Source organism: Ambystoma mexicanum, chromosome 9 (genome assembly GCF_040938575.1).
Source record: "Ambystoma mexicanum isolate Mex_15411 chromosome 9, UKY_AmexF1_1, whole genome shotgun sequence".
Lineage (NCBI taxonomy): Eukaryota > Metazoa > Chordata > Amphibia > Caudata > Ambystomatidae > Ambystoma > Ambystoma mexicanum.
The window spans coordinates 255,174,117-255,195,157 of record NC_090931.1 but is presented as its reverse complement, the minus strand read 5'-3'; the positions used below and the strand labels follow the sequence as shown (position 1 = coordinate 255,195,157).

Genomic DNA, 21,041 nt, shown 5'->3' with positions numbered 1-21,041 from the left:
TGGCTCTTCCTCAATGGGGATGACACCGAAATGCTACTGGTAGGAAGTAAGGGAACCCTAAATAAACTCAACATCCAATACTCAGCCTTCAAAATCGACAACATCCAAATCCCAGTCTCACAGTCTGTGAAAACCCTCGGAGTCTACTTAGACACCACCCTCTCCATGTCCAGGCAAGTCAGCGCTATCACCTCCTTTGCAGCCTACTAAACAAAATTGCTAAATGCAGCCAGACACTCCCTGACCACTGGAAACTGCCTTTCTATTGCCAGAGCTATAATTGGCTCAAGACTGGACTACTGCAATGTCCTTTTTGCCCGCACCTCAGAAAAAAAAGTAAAGAAACTCCAAACCATTCAGAATAATGCTCTCCCAGCAGTCATAGGCATCCCTAGAAGGGAACACATTTCCTCCACAAGGAAGCAGGCACATTGGCTCCCCATCAAAGAACATGTCCTGTTCAAAACACTTGCTATCACCCACAAATGCATCAACCATGCAGCCCCACCCTAGCTCTCTCAGAGAGTGAGTAGGACCAGTGCTTCCAGACCTACCAGAACACCCTACTCCAACCGACTCGTAGTCCCCAGAGTCAAATGAGCCAGGCAGGCGGGGCGCGTTTCCCATTCTTTGCTGCTAGGCATTGGAACACTCTGCCACTTACCCTCAGAGCAGAACCCTCAGACCATGTCTTTCACAAAGCGCTCAAACCCTGCTTGTTTGTCTGAACCACGAAGCTTGTCCTGTATTAATCTGTAACAATGTTCTGTATGTTCCTTGCACCCAAGCCGAAACTTTCTGTAACAGCACCTTGATGCCCCAGGCTGCATGTGCGCTTTGTAAAAGTAAAAAATAAATAAATAAATTCCCTGTCTGACTCAAATGAATAGGCTTTGTCTTCCAGGTTCAGATCACGTGTGTAGGAACCGCAAACGTAACTTTAGTACTTGCATTTATGAGGATTTTTGGCTTTTACTCTTGCAGGTTCCTATCTCTTCTGTGAATGTGAAACTTTCCCCCTCTCTGTGTCCTTGGCAAGGCTGTGCACAATAGCTGCACTGCGAGCATGGTGTGTGCATCTCAGCAAAGTCAGCATGTCAGGCCTCCCTCTGTATTCTCAATCCCTTTCAGTATCTTCCATTCACTTCAATGCGGCTGTGGCTTCCATCTTTATTTACATGGCCATTCATGTTAGTCACATTTTAGCATCAGCAAGCAGTTCATATGTATTCTTGTGCAACTTGCGGTTACTGCAAAGCAACGGTGTGTCCGTTCTCTAGCTAAGTGGTCATAAGCATGTTCTTCGTGTCTAAGAGCAGTGTGACTGAAGTGTCTGTGTAATTTCATGCAGGAATGCGGATGTGCCACATGTCAAAAGCATCTATGTCATAGTCTTAGTCATGACGTCATCAGCTTTCTGCGTTGTTACATTCAGTCTACTTGCTCCATCGATTGCAAATGTATCTCTTCAGTGACGTCATGAGGATAAGGTCGAAATAGCTGTCTGAGTGAATAAAGTTTGTCGCATCTGGGGTAAATCGATGATGGGAAGGAGGGGGCCAGGAACGATGTACACCTTTTGTTTCTGTGATGCCGAGATGAGGGTGGGACCGGTGCAATGAGGGTCACATTTAGGTCTCCCTCTTCAGTGTGTTAATACTTTGCTGACTCTGCATGAAAGAAATGCTTATGTTACCACTGAAACCCGACCCTAAAGTCTTCATTCATTTTCCGCTGGCACTGTGAACTTTCTGTCCCTTCTGTGACAAACCCCACAACATTGTCAGTGCCTCCGAACGGGGAGGTCCCTTCCAAGAGGCCAGGGTGGTGAGGCTGCTACCCGATAATACCTCTGGGGGTGGTGGGTCTCAGCAGGTGGATCATGTATGGCGAGGCCCTCTTTGGTATCAGTGACGTCCACAGCTGGAGAACGCAGTATTCCCAACAATCACATCACCCTAAACCCCACCCTTTCAATTACCCAAGGTTTTCTGCACCTCACTCCTCTTCAACTCTACCCTTATACCCTATATACTTTTCTAAGGCAGTCCAAATAAAAACTACTTGGACAAGGAAGAGTGTTAGTTAGTTACCACATCAGCACTCAGTTAGTACTGAGATGAGGAGGAAGTGTGGAGCAATACCAAATAACTATAGGAGACACTTTTACCAGTGTAGTGGTCCAAGACATTTGATTGGAAGAAACAAGATTAAAACCAAAGAAGGATGTGACAAGTCGTCAGGCCCTCCCTGGAGGAACCGCGAGAGCCAGGATGAGCCTGACGTGCAGGCGGGTGTTGACCAGGACGCTGGCAATAGGGAGTCAGTGGCCGGTCCAGGGGGAGAGGATCACATGGCCCGCATGTTGACCAACACTCTGGGTGCCCCAGAGACCCGGAAAGCATGGGAGTGCAAGACCACGCTGTCCCAGAACAAAAGAAGACTGCAGAGCAGTCGAAGAGCAAGGGAAGCTCTGGGAAGGTACCGGAGTCCCACAAGCCCAGCTACCTCAAGGGAGCCAACACTCATGCAAACCACACCACATGGTGCGCAGGTAGCCGGGGAGGCTCTGAAGGCTCAAAGAGCCACTGACCTGAATTGGAAATGATGGGAAAGGGAGGTCTGGGACCCTAACGCAGAGGGAGAGAAGCAAAGAGGTACATGGACTTGTACTCAGGCTTGGTAAGAGGGTAAACCAAGTCCAGAGAAATGCAAGCTAAAGCCAAAATTGTGAGTTTGGGACTTGCACCCAAGTCAAGAGAATTGGAAGTTAATAGAAAGTCTGTACAACACTTGGTAGGTTAGGGAACCAAGTCTGTACAATCCATTGCAGCCTCGGAAGTGCCTCCAGACTACTCTTCTTTGTTGCAGTACCTGGTGAGAGGGAACCAGGTCTGCACCCCAGGGTCAGGGACCCACCACAGCCTCGGTAAGTGCATCCAGGCCATTCTTCTGCAGTGCAGTACCTTGTGAGAGGGAACCAGGTCTGCACCCCAGGATCAGGGACCCATAACAGTCTTTGAACTGCATCCAAGCCATTCTTCCTCATCAGAGTGCCTGGTGAGAGGGAACCAGGTCTGCATCCCAGGGTCAGGAACCCACTACAGCTTGGAGAGTGATCCAGGCTGTTCTTCTTCAGTGCAGTATACAGCGAGAGGAAGCACAAAGCTATCCTCTTGGGTCTGGGACCCCAAGGAACCACTTTGTGAGTCTGCGGAAAGTGAGATACTTCCCCAACAGCAAAGGAGTGGCTAAAATCATATTGGGAAAAACGTATCAAGACAAAGGGCCTCATTACGAGTTTGGAGGCAGCCTTGGTGCTATTAGCACCATGGCTGCCTCCAAACCGGGCTCCATTACTGGGTTCCTGCAATGGGGATTTACCATGTAATTGCGACATAGGAGGACCCGATAAGTCCTCCTTGCAGGAACGATTCCCCATTCGCATTTGAGCCCTCATAGGGCTCAATGGGAATGGGGAGGGAGGTAACAACGGGCACATTACAAGTGTCCCGTTGTTACCTCCCTCTTCCCCTCGCGGGACCTGGAAAAGACATCTGGTTTCACCAGACGTCTGACCCGGGTCCCGCAAAGGGAACCTCGTAATCAGCCCTGACGGAATGAAGGGCCAAAAACTGCTTTTTGCCCAGGAAAAGTGAGTTATTCCTCTGGATCAAGAAGACATTTCCTTTGATTTAGTTAGCAAAGTGTGTAAGGGACAGATTTAGGATTTTGACACTGGACATTAGACTTTTTCTTCGGACATTCTGACACTAGTTATTTCAGTTCAGGCAGGGAAACCCCTCTTAGAGTTAGGGCAAGATAGTGTTTTCTTTTCCCTTTTATCTTTTAATAAATGTTTATAGCAAACACTATGACCCCTCTGTGTCAGATTCTTATTTCTGCACCCTTACACTTCTTAAAGTGACAGTGTCACAAAATGGGGTAATGTGAGTGTCCCGTTTACAGAGGCCAGGACTAAGTCGGGGTGATCAGGGGTTCCTCCCGATGCCACCCTCAGGCCCTTTACCCACTGGCTCAGGGCGGCCCCCATGGTCAGCCCATCTGATGTCACTGAGGCAAGCAGAGGACTCTGTCACAAACTCTAGATTGATAGATAGTACTCTGTACCAAGAGTTACTATGAGCTGGCTTAGAAAGACATGCTTGTCTGGTGCATCTTGTCTTGGTGCCTTTGCTGGACTTCTGTTGCTACAAAGGCAAACATGCATGCTTCCATAATGTATAACTGCCTTGACTCTCTTGCTGGAGAGGATGAGGGAGTGGGGCATTCCATATTCCAAAGCTTCCTTGTTTTGGGCAGAATCCTCACATTCTTCCCTCACTCATTTCTCTTTAACTAGTTTGAACTCAGGGTGTCTAGGGGTGGGGAGGTAGGGCAAGCACTCTTTTATTGTGTGCTATTAGGTGTAAAATGAGCCCAAACTATTGCATTTGAGTACTGATTCAAGTACAGATAGGGAGGAATGGCATGTGACGAGGGACACAGAGGAATTACATTTGTGGAGGGTCACACAGTGTATAGATATTTGGTTATGAGCCCACCCATTGCCTGCCCATAGCCATGCTAATCCCTATGGCCATTCACACCCATTCCTGCCCCTCCCCGCTGTAAGGGTGCAGAAGTACGAGTCTGACATAATGGTGGTTGGCAAAGACTTTTATTAGATGAAAATAACGGAAGAAACCCCCTAACTATCCTTAAAAAGGGGTTTCCCTGCCTCAACTAAAAATACTATGAAATCTGTCAGGATGTTCAAAATAAAAAGCCACCGTCCTGTGTCAAAATTCTATTTCCTTCCCTTACAATTTGAACTAAACAAAACAACTGAGGGCTTTTCAGTGGCTCCACGTTGAGTCTGTGGTCTGAGGGGATGTCTCTCTTCACCAGGTTAGAGTGCGGTTTGTAAACAACATGAAGTTCCAGGCTAACCAGGTTTCCCCAAAACACAGTTTACAAGGAATGTTCCTTTCCTATCGCAGTTGTCTTCACTGTGATCGCTTTTACTTATTAGCTTCTTCAGCTCTTTGGCCAGGGGAATGACTCCATCCCCTCCGTTCCCAGTTCGTGGTGTTAGGGGGATGGCACCCTCCCCCTAACCTCTCTCAGGTTTCTGGTGGCTCAAGTCTCTTTAAGGGGAATGTCTCCCTTCCCCAGCCTTTCTCAGGTATCTGAAATAATATAATACTTGCTGGGGAATATCTCCCTCCCCATGGCTTGTTCTGGTTTTTCAAATTACACAATTCTTGATGGGGGAATGTCTCCCTACCCCTGGCCTCTCTACGTCTTCTTGGCAGTTTGTGTTGTCAGGGGGAATGGCTTCCTCCCCTGGTTTTCTTTACTTTTCGTGGACTTTGTTCACTCTCCTTCCAAGTTCTATTGTGCGGCCCACGGTATGCAAATGTCTCTCCACCTTGGTTAGAGTCTGTGTTTTTACATCTACTGTTGTGTTTAAAGATTAGGCTTTGTTCCCTCTTTCTAGGGAAGTCGATTCTGTGTGTTCTTACTTCTGCTGGTGTGTTTAACAAAAATAGACCATTTCCCAGTCTCCTTCTCTGTCATTCGACCAATGAAACGAGTATCAGTTGCTGCGTTTGCAAACACCTTAACTCCCCTTCCTTCTCCTGCCACTGACTCTCACTCCGACACAGCCCTTACTAACCTTCAACTCTCCATCTCCAACACTCTGGACATCCTTGCCGCCTCTCTCATGAGGATCCGCATGAAATCTACCTCCAAGCGGGAGTGGTAGGCTTCAAGCACATCCTCTGACAAACTGGCCTGCCACCTGCTCCAAAGGCAATACCGACTTTCCATCTGCTTTAATAAGAGGGTCTTTATCCAAGCCTGCATATCTGGGGCCACTAAAAACATGGCTGAACTTTTCAAAATCTGCAAGGAACTCGCCAATCCTACTGCAGTCTCCATTTCTGCTCTGCCTGCCCTGGCTATCTGCACTTCTCTGGCCTCTCACTTCCTTACTAAAACTCAGCACATCTTGTCCTCTCTCTCCACTACACCACACTCTTCTCCCTCACACACTCTTGGGCCTCCCTTGGCTCCCCTTCCCTCCTACTCTACTCTTTCTCTCCCATATCACCTGATGAGGTTTTAAGACAAGTCCGCTCCATGAAAGTTACATCCGAACAGGTGCTCCCCTACTCCTCCAGAACTATCAAGGAAAACATTGTCTCCCTTGCTCCAGCCTTGGTTCATTTCTGCAATCACTCCTTTGCCACTGTATCCTTCCCGCCACTCCTCAAGCGCTCCCGTGTGCACCTTCTCCTCAAAAAGCTTTCTACCGACCCTCCTTGTCTGGCTTCAGAGCTGCCAGAGGCACGGAAACTGCACTCCTGAACACCTGTGAAGACTTGCTCTCTAACCTCGATTCCAGCACTCCTTCCGTTCTTAGCCTTCTTGACCTTTCCTCTGCCTTTGATACAGTCAATTATGCCATCCTTATAACGCGGCTCTGTGATACTCTTGGCATCACTGACCTGGTTCTGGACTGACTGACCTCCTTCCTCTCGGAACGACCTTTCCAGGTTCAACTGGGCCCTTTTTTCTCCTCCATCTCACTCTCCTCCTGTGGTGTCCCTCAGGGCTCTATTCTCTCGCCCAGGCTTTTCAGCATCTACTTTGCCCCCCTAACCTATTTGATCTCTGCCTTCTCTCCTAACTTCCTAACTTCCAGTGTTATGCAGACAACACTCAACTCTTCTTCAAGCTTCCCTCCTCCACCTCCTCCTCTTCCGCTCTCCTTCCTGACGGTCTGTCTGCTATTCAGGCATGGTGCACCTCTAGAGATCTCTGCCTTAATGCCAGTAAGAAGTAAGACTGAGATCCTTCTCATTGGGACTCCAGGTCCCTCTTTCCCCTCCTACACTCTGGCTGCCCTCCATTGGCCCCCTTCCCTCACCCTTCTGTGAGGCAATAATACTTGGTGTCATCTTAGACTCCTCTATCTCCTTCTCTCCTCACATCATGGACTTTGCCAAGAAGGCCCACTTTCAGTTGCACCTCCTCAGAGGCATTCTCCCTTTTCTCACCTTACCCCAGAAACTTATTGTCTGCAGAGCTGTGGTCCTCTCCAGGCTGGACTACTGTAACAGCCTCTTGCTCAACCTACCTAACTCATCCTTCATCCCCTTCAACTAATCTAGAACAGGACTGCAAGACTTATCCTTGGCCTCAAGCCCAGAAACCGCATCTCTCCAGCCCTAAAATCTCTCCACTGGCTCCCAGTTGCTGTGAGGAACAAGTTCAAAACCTTCTGCATCACCCACAAGGCTTTCTGGGGCCTGGGACCCCACTACATCCAACTTTTCCTCCCTACATACCTCCCTGCTAAAGCTCTTCGCTCTTCTAGCTTCAACTCTCTACAGATCAGATGCTTCTCCACAGGTGCCTTCCTCTGAAATGGCCTCCCTGTCCCTCTCAGACTTGCGCCGGATCTCCTTAAGTTCCAGAAGCTTATCAAGACCCTCCTTTTCTCTTTCGCCAAACCTCTCATCTGCTAATGTTCCCCCTCTGCCTTTTGACTGGCTGCCTGCTTCCTTCAGATTCTTACAGGGCACCAGGCCCTCCCCGACCAGTCTACCCCTGCACTCGGTCTCCTCTGACCCACCCCCGCCCCACCTACTGACGACCCTTCACTATCATCCCACACTGTCTATAGACAGCCCTTCTTTTACTCCTCCCGCATTTTTCACCCAAGGTATGCTCACTACATTCTGACATTCGTGTCGGCCTCCTTAATATGATGAACCTGTTGACTCTCATTTCTGTTGTATATACCCACTGACTACCGCCTTATTGTATATATGTGTACAGTACTGTAACCAGCCTGAGAATATTCTTGTCTCTTTCTGCGCCCTGATACTCTCGGGTCTGGCGCGCGTTATAAATAATAAAACAAACAAACAAACGTGCACTTGCCTTCTGGACTCCCTCCCCTTCACTAGCCTGGCTCGGCCTGCACCCCTGAGCCCTCCCAGCCATGTTTCCTCGCACTTAGCATGTGGACCTTCTGCCCCTGAACTCTCTTCTCCCTGGGCTTTGGCCACCTGGCCTCCTCTGTCACTCATTTAACCCTCAGGCACCCCCCCACCCTGTCCCCGGCACTTCTGCTTACTGCACTTGAACAATCAGAATGTCACAAGGCCTAGTTAGACCGTTTTTGTTTTGTCATCCCTGTGCCCCCCTTGTCTTGTTGCTCCTTGAAACACGTTGTGTATAGGCACATTATAAAAACCCTATAAACCCAATAACATTTTTTTTTAAATATGACTTTGGCTTTCATGTTGGTGCAGGCCCCAGATTCGCCTTGCTTGTGTGCCTTTCCTTTCAGATAGACTTGGTTCACTCTCCTGCCAAGTAGTATTGTGCGACTCAAGTTAAGCCAACGTCTCTTCCCCTTGGTTAGGGTCCCAGACCCTGTTTTCTTGACTTTCCACCACCTTCTCTGGACCCCAGCGCCATCCCAGTGATATGCGTACCTTCTCTCCCGGTCCATGACCTTCCTTGGTCTTCCCTGCCATCTGCGATCAGCTGTGGGGCTTTCCCGACCCTTGTTGTTTCTCTACGGGCTGCAGCGGCTCTGCAGCTGTAGACTTCTCTCGGGTGGCCTGGTTCACCCTCCTTGCACTGTCCTGCTGTAAGAAATACATCAAGCTTCTCTTGGTGGGACTGTCGAGTGGATCTCCCACTCCGTTGCTTCCTGCTACCTTCTCTGTGTCACAGGCTGCTTTGTTCTCACCTGGGCTGTGCTGGCTCTCGCGGTTCCTCCAGGGAGGATTGAACATATTTTGCTGTCCTTCTTTCCTTTTTATATGTTTAAAGTGTCCACATTGAATGGAGCGCGTACCTTGGTTCCACGGTATGCTCCTTATTGCTATGCAGATCTTCTTTGTTGTCAGGATTACCCTCCAGGTGAGTTCTTCTTCGTCTCAGTTTCTTAATGTACTCCATGTAGGTAATCCCTACTCTTCATCGTCTAAGTATGTTTTACGATGATGGGATCCTCTACTTTACAGCAATACATAGAGGTATTGGGAAGTGCAACGGTGGGTTTATAAGGGAGTTAGGGTGAAAATACTTTATTCTCCCATAATAGTCCCCACTGGTCTCATAGGTGGTTTCCCCCCCCATAAGATCTTCCCGCTGAGCACCACCCCCAGGGGGACTATCAGGTAGTGGCCTCACCTCCCTGGCCTCATGGGAATTGGCTCCCCCCATGGAAGAATGGAGGACCTCGAAGGATTAATCACATCATCCAAAACTCCTCCTCATGGGGACAATTTGAGCTTGCATGCTCGCTTTAATGAAGGCTTTCTGTTTGTGCAGCGTGTAGACGTAAGGTCGCAGGCTGGCAGTTTTTTTTTGGATCGGGTTGTGGGAGGAAGTAGGCGGGTCGGCGAGGAAGGAGTCGGGTCTTATGTAAGAGTGCAACGTTGCGTTGCTTGAAGCCGCTTGAGTTAAAGTATCTGAGATTTTGAGAAACGGCCTCGCAAAGCGAGAGAAGCTGGGCTGTAAAATGAAGCAGCTTTTGAAGATACTGCCTTGGACGAGGTTGAGTTCTTCAATTTGTTCTGGCACTGGAATCTTAATGTATTGAAATGGCACGGGATCCTCGTGTCTGCAAAATAGTTGTAATCATTTGAACACATTGCTCACACAGGCTGACCACATTTTCAAAACCAGTAACCTAATGGAAACCCATTGAAAATGCTTTTTTTCAGTCTCATTTGATTTATTAGCACTCTGCGTGTCCTTCACTAAAGTCATGTTAAAAACAAGCATTGGCAAAGACAACAGTTTTACCTTGTGTACAAGTATTAGGCATTTGCCAGGCACTGCTATTAGATGCCCAGATACTGGCACCATTTGCAGCTGCTACCATCAATAACCAGTTACTACCACTACGGCAGTGCCCGACAAGTGCTTTTCCCAATGCTTACTCAAAAGTCCAAACTGTTGGCATTGCCAATGCGTGTTTTGAAATGATGTTGTCACCTCTGGCTCACAGAAGCGCAAGTCAATTTAACACAGCTGTGTGGCGCCCCCTGGTGGCAATCAATAGTTTCTGGAACATTCTGCATCTGGAGGAAAAATTCGATATCCATCAGAAAGAACATTACCAAAGGTAAGTACCTTATTCTTTACTTTTTTATATAAAATAAAACCTGGCACATAATATCTAACCCATTTCATCCTTTCTCGCCATCTCTATCCTGAACCATTGGATTCCCAAATCTGTTCTGTGACACATTTCCTCATTAGCTCTGTTTAGGACTCTTCTTTTGGTCCTCGTAGCCAACCTTTACTGATAGCAATTTAACAGTGACTGGTTACTAATCCTTGCTATGTGTAAACATGATTTTTATAAATACTGAATAAACACAGGCAGCTTGTCTTGATTTCCAATATTATCAGCTGCGCTGTTCTGACACAGACGTACAATGTTGTTGTTCAAGTAATAGTGCAAGGGCTGACTTTCTCGTGAAAAGTGGTACAAGGGACACTCATGGCAGGGGAAACGAGGCCTACAAGATTTTCTGTGACACGTTTCCAAATTAAATGTATAGGAAAGTTATAGACCAACGAGACAGCTTTTAGTTATGCTGGCGAGCTTTTCAGTGGAAACATTTTAAGCCATAGGGCCTCATTAGGACCCAGGCGGAATGGGTTTAACGGCGCCGGTAAAGGTGCCGCGCCGTTAACCACATACCGCCGGATTATGAGGTCCACTTGCGGGACCCGCAAAGGACGTCTGGTCAGACCAGACGTCCTTAGCGGGTCCCCCAAGGGGCCCAGCATGCTAACAACGGGCCCATCATTAATGGGCTGTTGTTTGCATCCTCCCCATTCCCATTGAGCCCTATGGGGGCTCAAATGGGAATGAGGATGGACCGGGTCCAGGTTCCCTGGATGGGGAAATACTGTGCCCTCCATGGTCGGAATGGCCCGGTATTTCCCCATTCAGGGAACCCGGACTCGGACCCGAGTTTGGAGGCAGTCATGCCCTTATTAAAGGCATGGCTGACTCCAAACTCGTAATGAGGCCCTCACTGTCCCTCACACATGGTCACCCGCCCACATACATAACGTAACATGTCCTTGACTGCCATAGTAACTGGGAAACATACAAAGCCTGCACAATAGATGAAATGCATCTTTTGCTTCCTTGCAGCGACGCATGCGATTGTTGGCACGTCTTGTATTTGCCAGGAAGACGTGCCCCAGGTGTTGGGCCTCCTTGGGAGCTCCGTGGAGCTAAACTGTGTCTACCCCAAGAAGGAAACCTATTCGTTGGACAAACTGCTGGTCTATTGGCAAACGGAGAATGGGGACGTCGTGCATACTTACATCTCTGGCAAAGACAACACCTATCAGAACCACAGTTACCAGAACCGGACGCAGCTATCCCGCGCAAGACTCCTGCAATGGGACGTCTCGCTGTTGCTTTCCAACCTCACCTTGGCCGACAGTAAGCTCTACAAGTGCATCGTGATAAGCCGGGAGCAAGTCTCAGAATGCGTCCATCAAACCTGTGCTTTCCTCAAGGTGGCAGGTAAGGGACTTCAAAACTCAAGGTTTCTAAAGATAGCTCACTATTTCATTTGCGCATGCGTGATTTGGAGCACTGGTTAAGCACAACGTCAAAACATCACACAGTGGTGCATGATCAGGCTAATCAGGAAGTGGTGGATATTGCTGGGACTTCAGGGCGCTTTTTATACCAAACTCCACTATGTTTCAAAGGAAGACCAAGAGAAATCCAAATTTCCACTGTCAACCTTTGTATTCTTTCTTTATTATAGGGCTAGAGAGTACCATGTGAAATTTTGAGTTACTATTTTGGGAAAGAGACCCACACCTTCTCACACTGCACCCTTTTAGGCGCTGCTTGGTTTCCTGTCGGAGTAGCAGACGCAGCAGCGTCGTGACAGTTCTTTTACTGTCCATGTATTCTTCAACCCTTCACATCTAGCTAAGATGCCTTAAATAAAGGTAGCACGCCTCGAAGTTGGCACTCACTAGTCATTGGCGAGTGACAATTGACTCCTGTGCATAAGATATAGGCCTCATTATAAGTTGGGAGGTGCATTAACATCGGCAAAATCCCCCATGGAGTACTATGGACTCCAATTAATAGGCACTAACAACGCCTACTACCACTTGTAATCCGGTGGTACTACTGACAGACCAAGTGGCAGTTACGGTAGTACCATTTGGTGGTATCTCCGTGGATTTACTGCCAAGATACCACAAACTTGTAATGAGGCCCTTGTTTGGTGGTCATTCTGTCAGCATTAGCGCCAAACTCAATTACCTATACCGCCACTCATTCAGGCCAAACTACTGCTGGATTTCAAGTGGCGGTATGGCAGTTGTAGTCCCCATTCCTAGAGCCCATTTTACTCCAAGGGGAATTTGGAAGAAGGGCCATGGGTGCTAATTCTGCCCTTGGTAATTCCTCATGTTTTTGGCATCAAATTGGAGGATTTGCCTCCAGCGCTTGGCTCGAGGTAACTCCTCTGCTTTAAAGTCAAATTCATAGTTTGGCAGTACAGTAAAACTGGCTGTCATTCTGATACTGCCAAAAAAGTGGTGGTAACTAAATTACCGCCAGATATTTCCCATGCTGCCAAACTTGGAATGAGCCCCAAAGTATTCACCAGCAGCACATTATCTGAGTGAGGAAACCAGAAGTAACTGGTCCAGCACTCAGAACTACTAGGTGCGGCAAGAGCTCTCCAGGAAGAGGGCCAACGGCTCTATTCCAAAAGACACTAAAAGGGGTTTTCATGGTAGCAGGGAGGGAGAGCTTTGCTCCCCAGAACCCTAAAAGAATGCAACAACGTGAACTCTGCTACTACGTGGTGCTGAGGGAGCCAACTATGGTCACGATGAAAGTCAATGATTAAGTGTGGAAGGAAGAGTAGATGAGTCTTATGGAGTGTGCGAAAAGTGGAAAGAGTGACAGCTGAGCAGAGTGCTAGAGAAGACATGTGAGCAGAGAAAGCCACTGAAGAGTCAACAAAAAGATTTTTGACAGAAGAAGAGAGAGAAAGTGGAGTGGGGAAGGAAATTGCTGAGATTGGAGACAGTTCTCATCCAGTGTTTCACAGCAGAATGACAGAGGGCTTCGTTACAAGTGAAGCGGTCTGGTAAAAACAGGGGTAAAGTGGCAGTCATTCCTTTACCACTGCAATAGGGTAACAGCATTTGTATTTAGTTTATTTGTATAGCGCGCCTGGCCCAAAGGCATCTGGGCGCATACTACACTTTTGGAGGTTAAGTGAACAAGGTTCCTCAAGAATTTTGCTGGAGCTAAATTCTCCACTTTGCCTCCAAAACCTGGTGGATTCACAGTTTGGTAATACCACTTGTGGTAAATACACAAAGAATCCCCATGAAGTCTTATGGATTCAAAAAATTTAGATTTACACTACCTTACCACCACTCATGATCCTGCGGTAATGCGACGAGACCAAGTGTCCGTAACGGTAACCGAGTTTGGCATAATTCTGCAGATTTACCGCCAGATTACTGCCAAACACGAGCTGAGGCAGAGAGATTGTGACATGAGGGTGATCAGAGAAAAGAGAAAAAGAACATCACATTTGGGTCTTATCCTTGTACAAGTGACAATTTATAAGAAGAGATGACAGATGAATGGTTTAGTGACAAAATGGAAGGGACTATGGGCTGTGAGGCACCCCAGGATAATTGAGGTGGGGAGGATTCATCCGCCAAGATACAGAATAGGAATGGTCGGGAAGATCGGATGAGTGCCAAGCAGTCAAAGTCAAAGATACAGAGAGTAGAAAGCAATGAGCACAGTATGGCATGATTAAAGGTGTCAAAAGTTGCAGTAAAATCCCAAAGAATAGGAAAAGCTGACAGTTTGTTGTTGTGACGAAATGACTGCTGCCTCGCAGAAGTACAAGGATGTGTAGTGACTGAACTGCCCACTCAGCCCTCACACATCTGCAAAACAAGAATGCTCCTAATCATAAAGGTGAAGCAGCCACAGATAAGAGATATTCTCCCTTGGACTTTTGTTGTAATGTGGCCTGCGTGCAGGCTATGCTCTGAAGAGGGGTGTGACTATGATAACAGTAGCAACCGGAACAGTAATAGTAAAGAAAAAGGCATGTCCAGTCACGGTTCTATACAAATGGAAATGCTTTAATTAACCACATCAATATGCAATATAAACTGTACTAGAAAACACTGACAAAAAGAGAAAAGTAGAATGTAATGATACAAGCACTCTGGATACTTAGCAGGGATAAAAAAGGCAATACGTCACCACAATGTTTAAAAAGGATATTTTTCTTGAGAAAAGGCTTTCAAATGAGGCTTGATCAGTCTCTACAGTCCCAATAAATGGACCAGGAGTCTGGGCCCTTCCAACAGTACCTCATTGAGCTCTTGGTGGTTCAACAGCGTCCAAACAGGCATCTTACTGTTGTTTGAGCAGTTTCAATCAGGTTTGGATGTGGCAAGTTGTAGTGTTGCAGACACGGAGCAGGTGTCGTGTTGGGTTCAAAGTGAGGTACGTTGAATTTTAATGCAACGTTTTAATGAAGCAGGTCAATGGGGCCACCAGGTTGGTTTTGATGTTTGATTTCAGGTTGGAGGCGAAGATGCTAGTGGCTCGAAGGCACTTGACCGAGATGCGGTAGTTCAAAGTCTTTTGAAGCTGCAAGCTTCTGGTTCAAGCTGAAGGCAACAATGCACTCAGCTGGTGCGGTGAAGCACAAACTAGTTAGAAGATTCAGGAACAACGGTTTGAAGTTTGACTGAGTGCCAAAGACAGCACTGACGGGTCTTCTTGGTTCAAACATGACAAATACGGCTCAAATGTGGTTCAATCGGTTCTAGGCGATGAAAAGCAGGGGGCCTTGCTTGTTCTAGCTCTCGGGATGCTGTGAGACCCAATACAAGGGCTCAGGGACATGACGAATCCTTGTTTAAGGTTCTCCCAACCTGGGGAGGTTATCAAGCACCTGCAGGAGGCCTTCACCTCCAGTAAGGTCCTGGGTGCCTGTTTAGCTGGCAGAGAGGCCGTTCTTGCTGCAGCAGCAGTTCACCTCTACTGTTCCCAAGGGGTGGTAGGGAACAGTCCTTTCCTCACCCTTGAAACACTCAATCTTCACCACACCAGTGGTGGCCTTTGGAGAAGACGTCTCTCCCAAAAGAGATTCCAATTAATTCTTCTTGAAGGTCCAACATGAATAAAACAATGGGTTGGAGACCCTTTTATATATAGGCAAAATGACCAGGGGATTGGAGGAAAGCAAGACTGCTGCAAGGGGGCCAATCCCTGTCCTTGTGACAAGTGATCTTCAACTTCATGAATCGGGAGGATAGCTCAGGAGCAACATGCTCGCCTTGGAAGAAGACGACACGGAGCACCACAGGTTCGATCCCCGGGTCCGCGCTTAGAAAATTCTGGGTATTAAGTGTGTTATAAATAACCTATCATATCTTATCATATCATATCATATCATACCCCAAGTGCTTTGGCTAAAGGAAGTGAAGGAGCCTTATAGAGATGAGCAATACAGTGGAATCCTTCCCCAACTGTGCTGAGATCCTTCTGGCAACACTAACCCTGACCCCTTCTCAGAGCCATTGCATAAAAGCCCTTTGGCATGCAACAGACTAGTGTGAGGCTAGGTGGGCGTGCCATTTGAATTTTGTTTCCTAGAATAGTTCCTCCTGAGGGCTGCCCTGCTGGAGAGAGGTCTTACCCAACCTCAAAAAAGATAAAAAGAGCAGCAGCTTCCACTATTGATTGTCCTCTGGTTGCAGCAGAGAAAGTCAGTCTAGGGACAATACTCGCCACCTGTCCATGGCTGGTCTGGGTTTACAGTGTTGACATATGTATGGTGCAGATTGTGGCTCTAATAATTATGTGAACTATAAGCCCCCATACCACAACCAAGGTATGTACAAAGATTCAACTGCCACAGGATGATAGTTCATCATAAGTATGCAGTTTTTGAACAGAGGTGCAGATTTAAATGCAGCATCTGTGCTGCAGTGAGCTGGGTGTCACGGCAGCTGTCAAGACAGCACTGTGACAGATCAGAAGAAAGAGTTTGACACACAGACATTTCTTCAGGTTTTATTCAAATAATAAGCAAAGACCTAACTCTACCTATCGCTAAGGGAATGATCCCTACCTGACCAAACTAACTAATGAGGCTGGTCTGTCTCCAAAAGTCCAAATCAAACGTCCACAGTCCAAAACCTACTCATAGCAGACCTTGCCACTAGAACTAATAACTAAAGACAGCTGGAATATCTCTCATCTTACACCTTCTGGCACCTTCCCTTTGGCCTGATTAACTGGCCTTGGTTCAGGGTTAGTCCAAATGCAACCAGTTCTGGAAATTCAAACAACTCAGTAGCGTATCTCTATCCAGGTTACACTTTCTCTTTCATGAACTTTTGCAGCTCATTGTACATATTTATAGGCCGGATATTCCGGAGTTTGGGACACCCATAAATGTCCTTCCTACAGCCTTTCTCTATATAATCTCTTTTGCTACTTTAATCTCTTATGCTTCTTCCTCTCAGTTTTAGCCTTCAAGAGTGTTTCCATTTGACTCCTTCTCTTTAATTTCCTTCTTATAGTCATTCTCTGACCAATCGCTTACACGTCTTCCTTTCAGTTTTAGTCCTTCAGACTCGTTTCATTTGACTCTTTCTCTATTGGAATTCTGTATCTCCTTATTGGAGCTATATCACTACCATTCCCTTTCTCTAGGGTTGGTACTTGAGCTTAATTCAGAGGGTTTCTTAACTTCTTATTGTAATAGATTCCAGTGTTCATAAACAGTTATGCTTGGCAACTTTCTTGATGCTTCACAACATATGGACTTGTGTATTCTTCATGACCCACATTCTATCTGGCAGTTCTTTTTATGTAGTGCATGTAGTCCATGTGGCCTTCCACTCGCCTTTTCCACCCTGTCACCTTCATTTGATGTGGGTGGATACACAAGGTGGACTGTCGGAACAGATTTGCTTCCTCTCATCTGTGTCACTGCTTTCGGAGCTCCAGCGCGGAGTCGCTGTCTGCGTCTCATACTGTTTAGGTGCTCGGCTTAGGTCTGTCGATGAGAGGTTTCATTACTCCAACTCTTTCAGGTTTTGACATTGTTGATCGGGCCATCGGCCCACCACGGCTTTACCATGTTCATGCTACCATGCAGGGCAGTCTCCAGGACCCTGTCCTGACAGTGATTTCCCAACTGTTCACTTCATCGAACCTCCTAGGCCCTTCTCCAGCATTCTCTCCTTCGTGGCTTGCCTCGGGCTCAGTGGCTCCACTCTGCTCCACCTCTTCAAGATGTGACTACGTCAGAGGGCTTCCCCTCATATGGCACTCTCTCACCCTTCCTTATTGGTTTGTCCCTGTTACATTGAAGTCTAAGTTCAAAGGGGTATTCTGTTTTCATTCCAAAAGGGTATTTGCTCTAGCATTACCTGCGGACAATGGAGTGGAAGGCACATTACTTGTTACGACAGGTAATCCCATATAAGCAAATAGTGTTGTTTGTATAGGGAGTTCTATGTGGGAATGAGAGCCCTTGTTCCCTAGACGGGAGTCACTCTCAGTAAGGTCACACTTGTCCAGACCCTTAGGGAGGGTCTTGCTGAGCGGGCTCACCTCCATAGCGTTACAGGGGGTGGCTCCCCCTTGGAGACAACAGATGAATACTCTTGATTCGTCACAGCACCTCTGACCGTTGAACCTGCTTTGTGCCACTGGACCTCAGGGGCGGCAGATCAGGAGACTGAAGGAGCAGGACACATGTGTCATTATGATTTTACCATGGAGCTTAATGAAAGGATGGGGGGTTCTGGTTAGCAGACCACCCTTTTTATGATGAAATTAATCACATCATTTTATTCCTTAATAATAAAATAGGGCTTCTACACCCTTTACTCATAGCTGCGAAGAGCAACAGAGAGGAAATGAGTGGAATACAGCAGAGCTGTTTCAGTGCAGTTTCAGTGGCCTGGGCAGGGTGGAAGCCAGACTGCCGAGAGTGTAAGAGGGAGTTAGCATCAAGATAGCGATCAACAGATGATAAAGTAATGCTAGGAATCTATTTTAAAGAACAAATATCTCAACAAATGTATGCAGTCCACAATGCCGCAAAACTACTTAAACTCTACTAAAATGTCCTATTCATCTAGATTGAGAGCAAGGGCAGACACTTATGGGAGAATGGAATGGGGGAGTGCCTGTTTTTTAAAGGAAGAGATGGGAGGACCAAGGCAGCCAGAAACTGCCACCCAGTAATGGGGATTAGGCGTGAGGGCAGTGTGCGGAAAATCCTCTGATTTACTCGGTCCTTTCCTCATCATGTGGCGGGGATTTGCCACAGGTACTACTAAGGCTGCCTGTCCCTTTCAGAGACACAGGGCGTGCAGATATAACAATGTTGTGGCAGAGAGATACGAGTAGCATGTCCAAAGAGCCACGATGAGATCAAGCCAACAAATAACGTAACCCCCCACCCCCAATAAAACATGCTTAGAGGTTAACGGTTAGAGATGGAAGGTCCTGACAGGCAAGAAGTAGACCCTTAAAAGAATCAGAGTTTGAGAAAGATGTGGGGTCTGAGGAGAGCAGAGGTGTGGAGAAGGAGTGCTGTGGAGGCAAAAGGAGATGCAGAGAAGAGATCGCTGTGTCGAAGAGTAGACGAGAGGAGCCAAGGTGAATTGGAAATGAAGGAGAACAAGTTGGCGGCATCAAGTTGATGAGGAAGTGTAGAAAGAGGGGAAGAGAGGGGGCTGGAGGCATCCAGTTTAGGAGAAGGTGGAGACAGAGGAGAGAAGAGAGGGTTGGTGACATCCGGTGGAAGAGGAAGTGAAGGCAAAAGAGGGATAGATGTTGAGATATCGGGGAAGTGGTGAAAAATCAGGTGGGGGAGGAGGTGAAGACAAAGGAGGGGAGGGTTGTCAGAGAAGATGAATCCCGAGGATGGCGAGATGATGAGACATCATGAGCAGGTGGAAGTGGTAAAACCTCTGGAGAGTGAGGTGGTAAGGCCAGAGGTGGAAGAGGTAGTGGGATATCAGCAAGAGAAAGAGGAGGTGGTGCAACACCAGGAAGGGGAGGCAGTAGAGACACCGGAGTAACAGATAGAGAGTAGGAAGAGCCTAGGAGCCTAGGAAGGATAAGATACAGGGGGCCTGGTGGGTCATGGTGGAGAAGGTGATGAGGAACAAGCACATGGAAGAACATTGATACGCTGATTGGAGATCAGAGTGGGGGTTCAATCATCAGCAGGAGGTGCATGGAAATAGAGGTGGATTCCCTAGGAATTGTTGAAGAAGTGTGAGTAGGATAGAGAGCAAGTGGCTTTGGGAGCCAGTGACAGGCTCCACAGACCAGAGCTAGAAATACCTCCATAAAGCCAGAACATTCGGACCAGATTCTCAGGAGAACTTAGGAGTCTGACCTGGGCATCTCTCAGCCTCTTCTCAACAGTTGTCAAGTCCTGGGCAACAGCACAACAGCAATGTGTGATCCATGGAACACGACCCTATGCTACAATGGCAAAGAGGAATCGAAGACCCCAACAACAAGGAAAGAAGTGCAGGGGATACTTACACTCCTAGACTGTGAGCAATAAAACCTCCAAGGATTGCCAGGTGGGAGCCTTGACTTGCATGACGGTTTAATCATAGGAACGGAGTACATTTTCCACCAGCAGAAGATGTGCTGTGGTTTTGTTGTCCTTCTGTTGGTTGTTCAGACGAAGGACACACTCTTCCTTGGGAGGAAGCCCTATGGCACCCCCAGGACCGCTTTAGAGGCACGGTATGGAATACTGAAGGCCTCGTTTTGAACAAAAGAGTCAATTGCACGGAGGGCACCCACTACATTTGCCCTGTAAAAAGGTCCCCTCGATGTCATTTTCAATACAATATTAGTACTAAACTGTGCATAAAACATGTAAAAAGCAGGGCAAATTGCTGTTACAATTTTCTTAGCACCTCGTATTACAAAACGTGATAAGTGCCTCCCTCAGGTCACAGTTGGGGGAGGCATTTTCAATTTATTCCGAAGAATCTGCCTGCTTGTTTTGGCTGCTAAAACAATAGGGTTCAACTGACAAAACCAAGTCATTTATTGAGGCAGCGCGTGAATGAAAGTCAGAACCGAGATATCCGTTCTGCGCCCCCACTCTGCCTCGTAAAACTTGCAATTACCTCTAACACATAAATAACAAAGGTTTTAAGACAGGGCACAGCACCTTTATACCAGTCTTAATAATGTCTTTAATGTTATGTTATTAGTCTTTTATACTGCTCACATCACAACAGTATTGGTCTTACTTCGATTAGCTTTGCCCACGTAGAAGCAAATTACCCCTTCCTTCCCCCGGGTGACAGGCAGACCGTGGTCTGTGTGGGTGAAAAGGAAACGGGGTCAAGGAGAGCAGGAAAGGTGAAGATTGGGAAAGTCGGGGAGACAAACAGACTTAACTCACAGCATGTGGGACCATTAAAACATACGGGTGAGTGATAGTCAGCAAGGTATCATTTTTGGTGTTTTGACCGAAGAAATTGGAATCAAAAGAAGGGATGAGAGCTTCCCTTATTAGCCTGCAAAACCTTCAGGATGGTAGCTACTAGTGTGGTGATATTACGTTAAGTCATGTTGTGGAATGCTTAATAGTCTTAAGATGTGCTCAGGAGTTGTGGGAGCTACTCACTGGATACTCATATTGGATTCCCTCCTACTGATAGCCGGAGGGGTTCTGTAAAGCCAAATCTCCTGATGGAGGTGTCAGAGCCAGGAGCTGCTGCCTGTGTGCAAACTAGGTGCTGGGTGACGCACAAGGAGAGTGTGACAGAGCATCTCCCCCACCCTGAGCCATACCAGAAGGAAAGAGAGAACGAGGGTTGCCCTTGCATGTAGTGAATTTGTAAATTAGCCACTGGAGTGCGATAATTAAATTGCTAGGTCAAAGGAG

General features: G+C 47.3%; 1 protein-coding gene across 2 annotated transcripts in view; it reads left to right on the top strand.

Annotated features, from left to right (window-relative positions):
• Window positions 1–21,041, top strand: part of LOC138487932 (ICOS ligand-like) — a 384,713-nt gene that overhangs the window by 182,250 nt on the left and 181,422 nt on the right. For both annotated transcript variants that reach the window (XM_069614565.1, XM_069614564.1), the window contains exon 3: window positions 11,213–11,593. In XM_069614565.1, the coding sequence (XP_069470666.1) occupies window positions 11,213–11,593 (381 nt within the window). The remainder of the gene's footprint in view (window positions 1–11,212; window positions 11,594–21,041) is intronic.